Source organism: Choristoneura fumiferana, chromosome 29 (assembly GCF_025370935.1).
Source record: "Choristoneura fumiferana chromosome 29, NRCan_CFum_1, whole genome shotgun sequence".
Lineage (NCBI taxonomy): Eukaryota > Metazoa > Arthropoda > Insecta > Lepidoptera > Tortricidae > Choristoneura > Choristoneura fumiferana.
The window spans coordinates 2843280-2856823 of NC_133500.1; the positions used below are offsets into that span (position 1 = coordinate 2843280).

Here is a 13544-nt window from a genome sequence, read left to right on the forward strand (position 1 = left end):
CACTTTTTTTATAATAAATTCCATCTTCTAAAATAATATTCTTTTCAAGTTCTTTTATTTGAAAATTTTGTGCTTGATCGTATTGTATGTCATGAATATCAATAATATTTACTGTTCTTAAGTTATCTTCATTATTTGCATCAATGTCTAATACTGGGTTTCTGCTGAGACAATCTGCTTCTGTATTATTTTTTCCTGGAAAATATTTTATTTCACAATTATATTGTGACAGATAATGTGACATATCGCCTAATTCATCATCAGGTCTGTTCTTTATATTTAACTTCTCTAGGGGTTTGTGATCTGTATAGACAGTAAAATAGTTTCCAATCAACCAATGTTGCCAAAACTTTATGCTCTCTTTTATGGCTAAACATTCTAAAAATATCGCTTTTTTGTTTTTTTGTGATCCATTTATTTTTTTTGAAAAATATGCTATCGGTTTTTCTTCGCCATTGTGCTGAATTTGTTTCAAAACTGCTCCTATTCCTATGGAACTGGCATCTGTATAAATAAATATTGGTGCTTGTGGATCATAAATGGCTAGTATTGGTTTGGAACATAGATAATTTTTAACTTTCCGGAATGCATCCTCACACTGTTCTGTCCAATTAAATCTCTGATCTTTTCTCAGCAATTTATGTAAAGGATCAAGAAGTATTGAGGCACTCGGAATGTATTTTCCATAAAAATTTATTTTTCCTAAAAATTGTCGTATTTGTTTTCTATTTTGAGGAGCAGGGAAATCTTTTATTGATTTCAAATTGTCTTTTAGGGGTGTGATCGTATTTTTTTGTAATATATGACCTAAATACTTAACAGAATGAGATGCAAACTTACATTTTGTTAATTTTAGCCTGAAACCTTCTTCTCGAATAGCCTCCAGCAATTTTTTCAAGTGTGTGATATGTTCATCAAATGTCTTAGAGAAAATCAGTATATCATCAATAAAATTCACAGCAAATCCTGTCAGACCATATTTCCTTATAATATTTCCCAAAATCCGTTGAAATATGGCTGGTGATGTCTTAAGGCCGAAGGGTAAACAGGTCCATTGGTAATGACCTTCTTGAGTTACAAAACCAGTTTTGTGTCGGTCTGTAATTTTTAAAGGGATGGACCAAAAAGCTGAATTTATATCCAGAGTTGTAAAATAGTTACAATTTATTGTTTTTGTTACTAAGTCTTCTATGAGAGGAAATGGTTGTGATTGAGGTATAATTATTTTATTCAAATCTCTGAAGTCTATGCATAATCTACTTTTTTTTCCTTCATCCCTTTTAAAAGCCAAGGTAACAGGTGCCGCAAACGGACTGTAAGATTCCTCGATCAATTCATGTTTTAAAAGTTGTGAGATTTGATTTTCTATTTCTATCTTGTCTTGGACTGAACATCTATATGGTCTTTTATAACAATATTTTTCAACTTGCAAATCTATACAGGCTTCATACTTCTTCACTTTTCCAGTGTCATATTTATTTTTAGCAAAAATTTCCGTGTAACTATCCAATAATATGTTTATTTGTTTTCTGTGATCAGTATCCAAGTATTCTGTATCTATATTAAATTTGTTTGTATCTATACCTTCATTAAAGTTTACTGTATATTCTTTTTCTTCTATATTTTTTCCATATTTTCAATCTGTTTATCTTCAAACATATTTTTACTATTTATTTTGAAATTGTCTGTTTTTTGTATTTGGATATTTAAATTCTCATCATGAGTCAACCCAAATTTTTGTATTGAATCTAATCCTAGTATTAGATCATACTCAAAATTTTCATTTTCAAAGATAAATGCATTTATTTTATTCTTCTTATGCAATAACTCCGCATCCAGTGTAATTAACCCTTTAGTTTTACCCCCTCCACTTATTGTTTTTATTGTGTTATAACAATAATTTGGCTTCATATTCGTCACCTGAACTAATTTTGAATTTATTAATGTTATTCGTGAACCAGGGTCATACAGCCCTGTGGCTTCTAATGTATTATTTAACTTCACCAGAATCTCAATTAGTGGAGGGAATTTTAGTTTTTTGGATCTTCGTTACTCAGTTCAACTTCTAATATTGAATTAGAATTAAGGTTTTTGTCATCGGTTGTTTTTTTTCCATAGTTATACCAGCAAACATTTTCTGGATGAAATCTATTTAATTTTCCTTTATTCTCACAAATCCTGCACGATTTTTTTTCAGTTTGTTTTATTTCTTGTTTATTGTATTTATTTCCTGTGTTTAAGTTTTTCTTTGTGTCGTTTTTCCTAGTTAAACTTTCTAGTCCTCTGATGCAGTTAAATAAGTCACTTACTTCTTTAAGGCTTTCTCTGTCTATTCTGTCCATTATGAAGTTTGGTAGACCGGTGGCAATCAAATAAATGAGGGTTTGTGTATCTATTGATTTGTTTATTTCTAGTAACAGTCTCTCTTTTTTTAGAGCATATTCTAACATTGATCCTTGTATATATTTAAAATTCATAGCGTACCTGATTGGTGACCAGCCTTTATCAGCAAATGTTTCACTTAAACTTTTCTTCCATACCGACCAATCTGAATCTATAGTATGTTTGATAATCATTGAGGTGTACCAATCTATACAAGTATCTTCCAATAGTAATCTTAGAATTTCTACTTTTTGTAAATCTGTATCTATTTGTATACGTGCACATTCACTTTCAAAAGCATTTAACCATTGTTTAACATTTGTTGTATTCCTTGAAAACTTCTCTATTGAAAATTCTGCTACTAATCTCGTCTTATTTTCTGTTTTTTTTAACAATGTTGGTTCTGTTGATGACGACTCATGACCTTGTTCTAATTTTTCAAGTAAAAACCCATCAAATTGTAAGTTGTCATCATCTAAATATGTTGATTTCATTTCCTTGGTTAATGTTATCCAAACCTGTCTCTTATCGTGCCTTTTCTGGAGAGATTTTTTTATTTTTTCAAATATTTCATGCTTTAATATTTCTTTGTGTAAATACACCGATTGATACTCTCTAGGCATAACAAAAGTTTGGTTTTGTGTATCCGTAATGGACGTTATGGCATAAATATTTGTCTTACTATCATCCGGTTTGGCTTTTATTACAAATTCAAATCTTAATTTCTCCATTGTAGATTAACAATTTTTTTCACATGTGGGTAGGTATATCAATTGTCGATTTATAAGATCATGAGTTATTTTCTTCTTGAAGCATAACACAATGTGATTCATCTAAAACAGAGTTTTATTTATGAAATACAGATAAGTTTTACATAAAAAATATCAACTAATGAAATAGTTACTAACCTAAAACAGAGAATCGACAATTAAATGTCCATGCTTTACTACTCTTTTTATAAAAACTTGAATCGTCTTTTGCACTTTTAAATTAAAGCAAATTCACAAACACAACCGAGCTTTAACTAAATTATCAAACACTATTCTATTAAAAAAGAAAACAACACGGTTTCTCCATTCTCCTCACTAGTGGCTCCCTCTAATGGGTGAACTGCTACATACTCAAATGTCAACACAAAGCTCACATACATATTTATATACGTAGGTATGTTACCCCGCCATAACTTTTTTACACAGAGATTTGATCATTCTCGCCATACAGTAAATTGCAGTCAGTAAAAAATCTTTCCAATGGTATGTCGCTTATGCTTTTAGACGACCAGATGGCCTAGTGGTTAGAGAACCTGACTTTTAAGGTCCCGGGTTCTATTCCCATGTCGGGGCAGATATTTGTATGAAAAATACGAATGTTTGTTCTCGGGTCTTGTGTGTTTAATATGTATTTAAGTATGTATCTATCTATATAATTATATTTATCCGTTGCTTAGTACCTATAACACAAGCTTTGCTAAGCTTACTTTGGGCACAGAATAACTAATAGTACTACCGTACAGAAGGGACTCTCTCGAACAAAAGTCAAGTTTAGGTATAAATCGTTGCCTACTCTTACGACTTGCACGCGAAATTGAAACTTATCTTGTTACACGAGCGTTCATACTCCGTTGGGCACCGCGCGTTGACTCGAAACCGGTTTGGCCCCAAGAGCACAGGGTTCCCACTCGCCGATGAATAAAGATAACAGTGGGTACTAATATGAATTCAATAAACTACCTTTAATAAATAAGTAAATAAACTTTAATGGCTAAAGCTACAAAACAACAATATTTTATCAGCAACAGAGACCATTTGGTAGTAGGTACCTCTTTGTTCAATCTGTAGTGATATTTTTGTTTAGTTTGTTTTAAGTTGGCTTGACAAAGTGCCTTCTTACTTATAAACAAACATTTGAGCAAACTTAGTTAGTTAGGCAATTGTAATTTGTTTTATAACGGGTCTAAAGTACTTTTAGGTGAATTAAACGGTATTCAATCAATAAGGAATCGGCTTTGATTGTAAACAATACGAAAATCTACTACATAAGTACCTACCTGTCGCAAAACTATATTCCTTTAGATGCCCTTAAATCCTTGTAATACCTAACAATCTTGTTCTCATTATGCACCTACTATTTACTCCTACAGAGTATTTAACTATATGATGGTTTAAATTAAATGCAAGAAAATGGCTTCTTACCTTTCAATACCTATCTTTCGGAAGGTTGAAAAATGATAGTTCCGATTCTTTTATCTTCTTTTTATTTATGCAGCCGTAAACAATTTCGAAGTCATAGTTTGCAAAAAAAATAAGTGGGTAGGTACATAACTACACAAATCACGCGCGACGCGTCCAGCATGCGAGCTAAGCGGCAACCCACTGCCCTGCACGGCGTGCACCCATGTATGTTTTATTTTTCAAAACGTCCGGGTTCGATTCCCGAGCTGCGTACAGTTTTTTTTAATGAATGCAGCTATTCTTGTTATTAAAATCGATAACTGATTCCTAAGAACAGATCTTCGTATGTCTTATAGTTTCAGACTTTCCCATACTGACCGATCTAAATGAGCCATCCTGTATATTCTGATAAATCAGATCACCTTGTTGGTTGACTGATAAGGCAGGATTTCGTTGGAAGCAGCCGGGTTAAACATTTGACTTTATAGAATAAACAGGTCTTTACAAATATTATGTTATTTTTAAACAAATGAATTTTTCGCGTGCCCGTAGGGGGCTTGAACCCATATCTTCTGGTTGTACTCGTCAAGTGTGCTACCAACTACACCACAAGACGGGGCTCCCACCCAACCTATCAGAAACTTTGATCGCTTGCATACCCCAATAGTGGGAGGTGAGGCTATCTATGGCAACTTTGTTAATTTCTTTACTATTAGGTACGAGTATGAAAATTATGACAAATTGATACATTGAAGTCTTTTTATGGCATTAATTAGGTGCCTATACATAAACGTAGACTAGATATTGTATAAAAAATGACAAGCTTTAAGGTACATTACAAAGTCGAACTTATCCCTTTAAGATTTTTGATTTAATAGGTGGTTTTACACTTTTTGAAGAGTAACGTAGTTGAGACGACTCTGGAAGGTTTGATGCTCTAAGGCTCGTTAAGAAGGCGTTGAACTGGCGTTTCTAGGTCACTGTTTAAAGATCTTCGCTGACATTGGTGGTATTTTTTCACATTAAATGACGATCTTTATTTTACACAAAGCCACATCTACTTTATAGTTAGGCTTGTATTTTAACCCCCGTCGCAAAAACCGCTTTGTGTGTCTGTCTGTCTGTGGGATCGTAGCTTCTAAGCGGGTGGACAGATTGAATGCGGTTTTTTTTAATTTGAAATCAGGGTTTGCGATGGTTCTTAGACATGTTTCATCAAAATCGGTTAGGCCGTTTTTGAGGTATTGAACTTTGAAGTGACAAAGTCGGGGGTTCTCCAAATCTTTGTTGGTTAGGTTATTGAAAGTCCCCGAGTTGTACCGGTCGGGAAACACTGGCGCTGCAGCTGATTCCTAATTTTCGCCGTGCGTAAGAGTTCCGCAAGAATCGAACTGTAGTAGACTGCCAGATATTACTTGGAGTTAACACTTGACAGATGAGCGTGCCTTCAGTGAATTTTCAACTTTGAGGTCATACAAATAAAATAGTTTTTACATAATCTGTAAACGTGGGTAGCGATACACTTAAAATGGTTTTATTTGTATGACGTCAAAGTTGAAAATTGACTGAAGGCACGCCCATCTGTCAAGTGTTAACTCCAAGTAATCGTAGTGTACCTACACTACAAATTTGTCTTGCAACATCTGAACCAAATAAACAGCGAAAGTTAAAAAGTCGTAATAATCTACAGAGCTCCAGCGTCAAATATAATTAACTGAGTTGATGCTTTCAGCTTGAAACACAGAGAGCGGTCGCGGTGAGGCGCGGGGGCGGTACCATCAGCCAAATATGTGGTCTACCACCCTAAAGTTGATAATCGCTTGGATGTCACAAAACAATAATGCCAATAGACGTGTCTGTCAACTAGACAGTTCGACTTTAGCGACATATTCATTTGATAGGAACTTGTTTAAATTGATAGACCACTTATTTGGCTGATGGTACCTGTTGTAATATTCGAGCTAACATGAAAGAGGGCACACAGAATACCGCGTGGGAAATAAGCGTGGCGCGGTATTCTGTGAGCCCTCTTTCACGTTAGCTCGAATATTACAACTGGTACCGGCTTCGCACCGCGCCGCACCGCCACGCCTCCGGCGTCAGTGTGTTTCTAGCTTTCAACTTCTGACTCCATTGCAGAAACCCTTTAAAGTCAGGACCAATTCAATACCCTATTATTGAAACTCGAACACCTACCCGTCACTCTTAGTTTAAATTTAAATAAGACCTTCCATTGAGGAATTAGCCTTTGTCAATGCAAAGTTTAATGGACTTGGAAACTTTCGTAGGGGACTTTAGAACTTAATTCTCAGAATTTAGGCTGAAAATTCAGTCAAAGTATTAACTGACCATTGTAGATCAAACTGCGCAAAAGAGAGTTGAAAACTAGCAAGGTTCCTTACAATTTGTATGTCAAAATATACGCAAAAAAAGAGCTAATTAGATTTATAAGTCCGGGCAAAAAACAACTCGGTTAGATTAGGTTCAGAAGGCTACTTAAAACGATGTTAGGCATTGTTTGTAACACTCAGATAATTAGATATTTTCACATAGTAGTTCACATTTTCGTAAAAATGCAAAGCGAAGCCGCGGTGGCAGAGTGGTTTGACCTATATGGCCTCTCAAGCAGAGGATCGTGGGTTCAAACCCCGGCTCGCACTTTGAGTTTTTCGGAATTCATGTGCGAAATTACATTTGAAATTTACCACGAGCTTACGGTGAAGGAAAACATCGTTAGGAAACCTGCACAAACTGCGAAGCAATTCAATGGTGTGTGTGAAGTTCCCAATCCGCACTGGCCCGCGTGGGAACTGTATTATATGGTATTAATTAGGATTCATTTGCGATTAAATAAAACACATATTTCTGTACGAACTCCATCTTGAATCTCTATAGTTTATTGCTAGAACTTTACTCTATGGATTATCCTAAAGCCTCTTACACACCTACATATGACACATCCCCCCTATGTATATTTAGTACACTAAATATAAACTAACTTAGATCATACTCATTCAAATATGTTGGCCTCCTTACTACTCTGCCAGACCTGGTGGTTCGACCTGTCCCTGGTTGCTCTAAGACATGACCCTCTGTATTGTTTGCACTTAAAATAATGGGTAAGGAGCGGCGAGAAACAGTCTGATCCTCCAAGTCACCATTATTTCGTACATAAAAATTATTTTTACTTGGCCTAATGTGTTTTTCATTTCTCCTTATAATATTCCCTCTTTCATTTTTAACCATGAACGATCGAGGACCATTAGCTTTACTTACTATTTTCCCCGGTGACCAAGTCTTTCCTGGCACACTTTGAATAATTACATTATCTCCTATATTAAATGACTTTTTATTCCTAGCAGTTTTGTTATAATTGGTCCTTGATTTTTCCTGGTTTAACAATTGCTGATTTTTTACATTACTACAAAGTTTAGGTTCTAAGACTTCCATTGCACATGGCAAGTTTGATCTCAACAGCCTGCTCATCAACATCTCAGATGGACTGTACTCTAATTCTGCTACTGGTGTTATTCTGTAATTTAACATGGCCATATCAAAGCTACTTTTGTCCTCAACACATTTTTTCATTATATTTTTTACAATGCCCACAGCTTTCTCCGATAAACCATTCGACTTTGGATAGTGAGGACTAGACGTGATTAGTTCTATATCATACTTATGAGCAAACTGTCTGAATTCAAAACTGTTAAATGGCATATTATCACTTACTATGTGCCTAGGAATTCCATGAGCACTAAATATTTTCATTAACTTATTAATTATATTACCAGCCGTTTTATTTCTCAGAAACGACACTTCTATCCATTTAGAAAAATAATCTACTAAGACAAGATATTCCTTTCCTGCGTACTGGCAAACATCCATTCCTACTTTACTAAATGGTAAGTCTGGTAGGTCATGTGAAAGGAGAGGCTGTTTACTATTTGAAGACCTGTACTTTTCACATGACTTACATGACAACACAAACTCTTCTATGTCTCTGGACATACTCGGCCAATACAACATTTTTCTGGCCTGTTTTTTACTTTTTACAACCCCTGTGTGACCTGCATGAACACTTGACAACATTTCTTTTCTCATAAGTTTTGGTATAAGTACTTTGTTCCCATAATACACTATATTGTCTTTTACAACTAAACAATTTCTTAACTTATAAAGTTTTTTTAACTCTCTGCCATATATATTTCTATCATTTTTTGGCCATTCTGAATTGTACCACAAGATAATTTGTTGTAGATTACCATCTCTTAAAGTATAATTTTGTAACTCTTGTAATTTACTTGCTGAAATCTGTAATTCTTTTTCTAGCCCATACACTGTTTCTGAATCAATACTATGTACCAACTCTTTTAAAGTTGGTTCTACTTTGGCATTTTTTGTGTTAAAATGTCTTGACAAATAGTCTGCAACATACATTTTTGACCCTGGAATGTACCTAATCTCAAACTCATATTTTAAAAGTTTGAGAACCATGCGTTGTAACCTAGCAGAAATTTTATTTATGTCCTTACTTATTATGGCCACTAAAGGCTTATGATCAGTTTCTATAATAACCTTACGTCCATAGACAAACTGGTGGTATTTTTCCATTGCAGAACAAATTGCAAACAACTCTTTTTCAATAGGTGCCCATCTTTGTTGACATTCAGTATAACACCTAGAATAAAAAGATATTGGTTTGCCATTTTGCAGTAAACAAGCTCCTAATCCACTTTGGGAACTGTCAGTTTGTAATGTAACTGTTCCATTTTTAGTTAAAACAGCTAAAGTAGGTGCCCTACTCATTTTTTGTTTTAAATCATTAAAAGCTTGTTCCTGCGTATGTCCCCAATCCCAAATGACATCTTTTTTTAACAAATTTCTAAGTGGCTCTGTAGTCTTAGCATACTCTGGTATAAATTTACTTAGATAGTTACACATTCCTAAGAATTTTTGCAGCTCTTTTATATTTCTTGGTTCTTTCAACTCCAGAATAGCTTTCACATGTTCCGGATCAGGTTTAATGCCTGATTTTGATACTAGCAGTCCGACATACTTAACAAAATTACTTCTGTATTGAATTTTACTTTTATTGAACTTCACATTATACTTTCTGGCCCTTTTAATAACTTCACTTAAGATCTTATCATGTTCTGCTTCATTGTCTCCTGCTATTATCAAATCATCATAGTATATATTTACACCCTGTATGTCACTAAAAATAGAAGTGTTAATACGTTGCATTACCTCTGGCGCTGAGGAGATTCCAAATGGCATTCTTTTGAACCTATATCTGCCAAAAGGGGTTCCAAAGGTGCACAGCTTTTCTTGATCGTCCAGAGCCACTTGGAAAAATCCATCTTTCATGTCTAATACTGTGAACACTTGTTTGCCTGCAAGGGAATGATAAATTTCTTCAGGGGAAGGAATTTGATAATTTTCCCTTAGTATAACTTTATTTAACTCTTTTGGATCCAAACAAAGCCGAAGTGACTTATCAGGTTTCTCCACTATCACAAGATTGTTACACCAATCTGTAGGACCAACTACTTTCTCAATTATGTTCCTGCTTTCATAACTGTCTAAGGTATTTTTTAGTCTGTCCTTAATTGCTATTGGTACCCTTCTAATTGGTTTTACAACTGGATGTGCATTTTCGGTTAATTTAATACTGTAAGTACCTATATCACCCAGTCCCGTAAAGACATCAATATTATCTTGTACAAACTTTTGTTTATCTTTTAAAGAGATGCTATCTATTTTTTGGACCAAGTTTAGTTTAACACAGTCCGGTAAACCCAACACAGGTTGTATAGGCAAATCTACTACACAAAACCTAAGTAATATTTGACAACCCTTGACTACACAGTTAAGATCAACACTACCTACTGTTTTTATTTCTTGTCCATTATACACTACTAGTATAGTAGATTTGCCCATCACACAACCCTGTTTTACATTGTTATTTATCTTATGAAACAATTTCAGTGATAAGGTATTACATTCAGCTCCTGAATCCAGTTTGAACTTCACATCTAATCCTTCAACATTAATTGTTTCGTACCACTGCAACTTATGACTAAAATTACTTACAGTGTCCACTACATAATCTTCAGAACTACTGTCACTATCGTTTTGTTGAACCACATTTATTCTTTTCTTGTAATTTTCCTTCCCTGTAGCTTTGGTTTCCATTCTGTTCTTCAACCGACACATCACTGCAAAATGATTGTACCGACTGCAAAGTAAACATTTTCGGCCAAATGCTGGACAACTTCTTAACTCATGTTCTTTTCCACATTTGTCACACTTAATTACTTTGGATGTTTTTCTATTTTCCTTGGATCTTCCTTGCTTTATAAAGCTAACATGTTCCTTCTCGTTGGCTTCAAACTCCTTGACCTGCTTCCTACTTTCTTCCGCAGCCTTACATATCTTTATTGCATTCTCCAAGTCTAAATCAGTTTCTCTAAGCAGCCTTTCTTTGACACTCATGTCACATATTCCTATCACTATCATGTCTCTTACCAACCTCTTTTCATCTTCGAACTTGCATAACTTTGCTGCTATTTTTAACTTGGCTACAAAATGTTCTACTGATTCGTCAGGTTGTTGTCTCATGTTAAAGAATTTATAGCTGTTAATAACCGTATTGGTTTTAGTTCCAAAGTGTTCATCAAGTTTTGTTTCCAACTCTTTCCATGATTTGATCTTCTCAAGGCCATTGTACACGTCTAAAACGTCATCTCCCACACAGGACAGAAATATTGCAATTTTTCTCTCTTCTTTTTCATCCTCTAGGCCAGCAGCTGTTAGATAAATCTCGAAGCTCTGCCTAAACCTATTCCAAGATTCTGCATCACACACACCTTGGCCAACAGGGAGCTGTAACCCTTGGATAACTTTTTGAACCTTTTCTCCCATTTTTAATCAGTTCCACACTAGGATTAATAGTTATTTTTCTTTTTCCACACTAGGATTTTGTTTAAAATAGGTTTTACACCTGACACCATGTATTATATGGTATTAATTAGGATTCATTTGCGATTAAATAAAACACATATTTCTGTACGAACTCCATCTTGAATCTCTATGGTTTATTGCTAGAACCTTACTCTATGGATTATCCTAAAGCCTCTTACACACCTACATATGACACAGGAACTACTGCTCAGCCCTCTTTCTGAGAGGAGGCCTGTGCCCAGCAGTGGGACGTATATAGGCTGGGATTATAACTAATGATTTATGCTTAATGATCGAAGATGAAGGTTTGTAATATTTTGGCTATAAGGAAATGTATGTTTAATTACAGGTAATTATTACCAATATTTGGTATAATGCGTTTCAACAGTGAATTATTTGGATTATGAACTCGGAATCTAAATAAGCATTAATTAATAGAGATTAGATGAACTAATACTTACCTAATTACCACATTAAGCAGATTATTTGGCTATTTCTGGTGCTCTAATGTTTCTTGCGACTTCATCTGTGTATCGGATCAGTTCACTCAAAAGAAAATCATATTAAATATTAAAAGGGGTGTTAGGAAGAGTCGTCAAGTTTTAAGTAAAATTATCAATTTCCAGATAATTTTGAAATGTTCTAAAAAAAAGAAATTAAGGGCCTAAGCAGCTTATTCTACCAAGCTACAGTTAGTAATTTTTTTGACTAAGGTAAGTTCTTGCTTAAAATTGCCTAAATCTTCTTCAGTCACCCTCTAAAATATCCATAACGACCTTCAGTTCAGCCTATAGCACTCAACCCTTCTATCCCCGAAGAACTGACAAAAATCGTATCTTTATGTCTCTTTAGTTGTTAATATTGGAACATAGTAGCACTCTGTCGCCTGAAGTAGTTTCTGTATGTGTGAAGTAGTTTGTGTATGTGTGAAGTAGTTTGGTGTATGTATGTCACTGTTCGGCAATATCACGTGAATGCATGGCGCTTGAATTGGCGGTTGGATGGCTTCATGCAGAAATGTGCATGCTGTCATGCTACTAATTTAAAATTAAACCTTATTTATAAAAAGCTACAATAGCAAAAAGCAGGCAGCAGCAGCACAGCAGCAGCTGGTTTTATCTGGTGGTAAGGCCTTGTGCAAGGTCCGCCCAGATTGCTACCACCATCTTGCTCGTTAATCCTGCCGTGAAGCAGTAGTCTTTGCACTGTTGTGTTTCGGCGTGGAGAGTAAGACAGCCGGTGAAATTACTGACACTTGAGCTATCCCATAATCTTAGGCCTCTAGGTTGGCAACGCATCTGCAATACCCCTGGTGTTGCAGATGTTTATGGGCGGAGGTGATCTCTTACCATCAGGAGACCCACTTGCTCGTTTGCCATCCAGTCGAATAAAAAAAAGCTACTAGGTGACGTCTGATTTACAGTGGGTAGATTGCTTGGTAAAAAAATATTTTATTTACCCCCTGTTTCGCCATCCATTGATTAAATTTATCCGTCAGTTAAAATTAATTAATTTGTAGTGAAACAGCCCCTTAATCTATCAGGCTAGATTACCTATCAGAAAACATTGGACATGTGTTTTTTAGTCAATTAAAAAAAATACAAAGTTGAAGTACGTCAAGGTTTGGGAGTGAGGGCTCGTGACCGTGTCGCACGTAACTTTAACCGGCTATTATGTCCATAATTTATTGTTTAATTGACAAAAGTAACAATATTTGTCCGACAATTTTTGAAAATCTAACTGACGAACTAATTATATTTTTGAATATATTTAGGAATGTATATTGAGATAAGCGTAATATCCATATAGCGTAATTCATGTGCGGAATTACATTTGAAATTTACCACGAGCTTGCGTGAAGGAAAACATCGTGAGGAAACCTGCACAAACCTGCGAAGGCAATTCAATGGTGCGTGTGAAGTTCCCAATCCGCACTGGCCCGCCGTGGGAACTATGGCGCCAAGCCCTTTTGTTCTGAGAGGAGGCCTGTGCCCAGCAGTGGGACGTATATAGGCTGGGAGGACGATG

At 35.2% G+C, this 13544-nt stretch overlaps 1 protein-coding gene across 1 annotated transcript; it reads right to left on the bottom strand.

The window, feature by feature from the left end:
• Nucleotides 1-7415: 7415 nt before the first annotated feature.
• LOC141444097 (uncharacterized) lies at nucleotides 7416-11629 on the bottom strand. Its single transcript, XM_074109531.1, has 2 exons — nucleotides 10647-11629; nucleotides 7416-9946 (listed from the first exon to the last, which is right to left on the bottom strand). The coding sequence occupies exons 1-2, from the start codon at nucleotides 11475-11477 to the stop codon at nucleotides 9923-9925; spliced, it is 855 nt and encodes a 284-aa protein (XP_073965632.1). The 5' UTR covers nucleotides 11478-11629; the 3' UTR covers nucleotides 7416-9922.
• Nucleotides 11630-13544: the final 1915 nt, after the last annotated feature.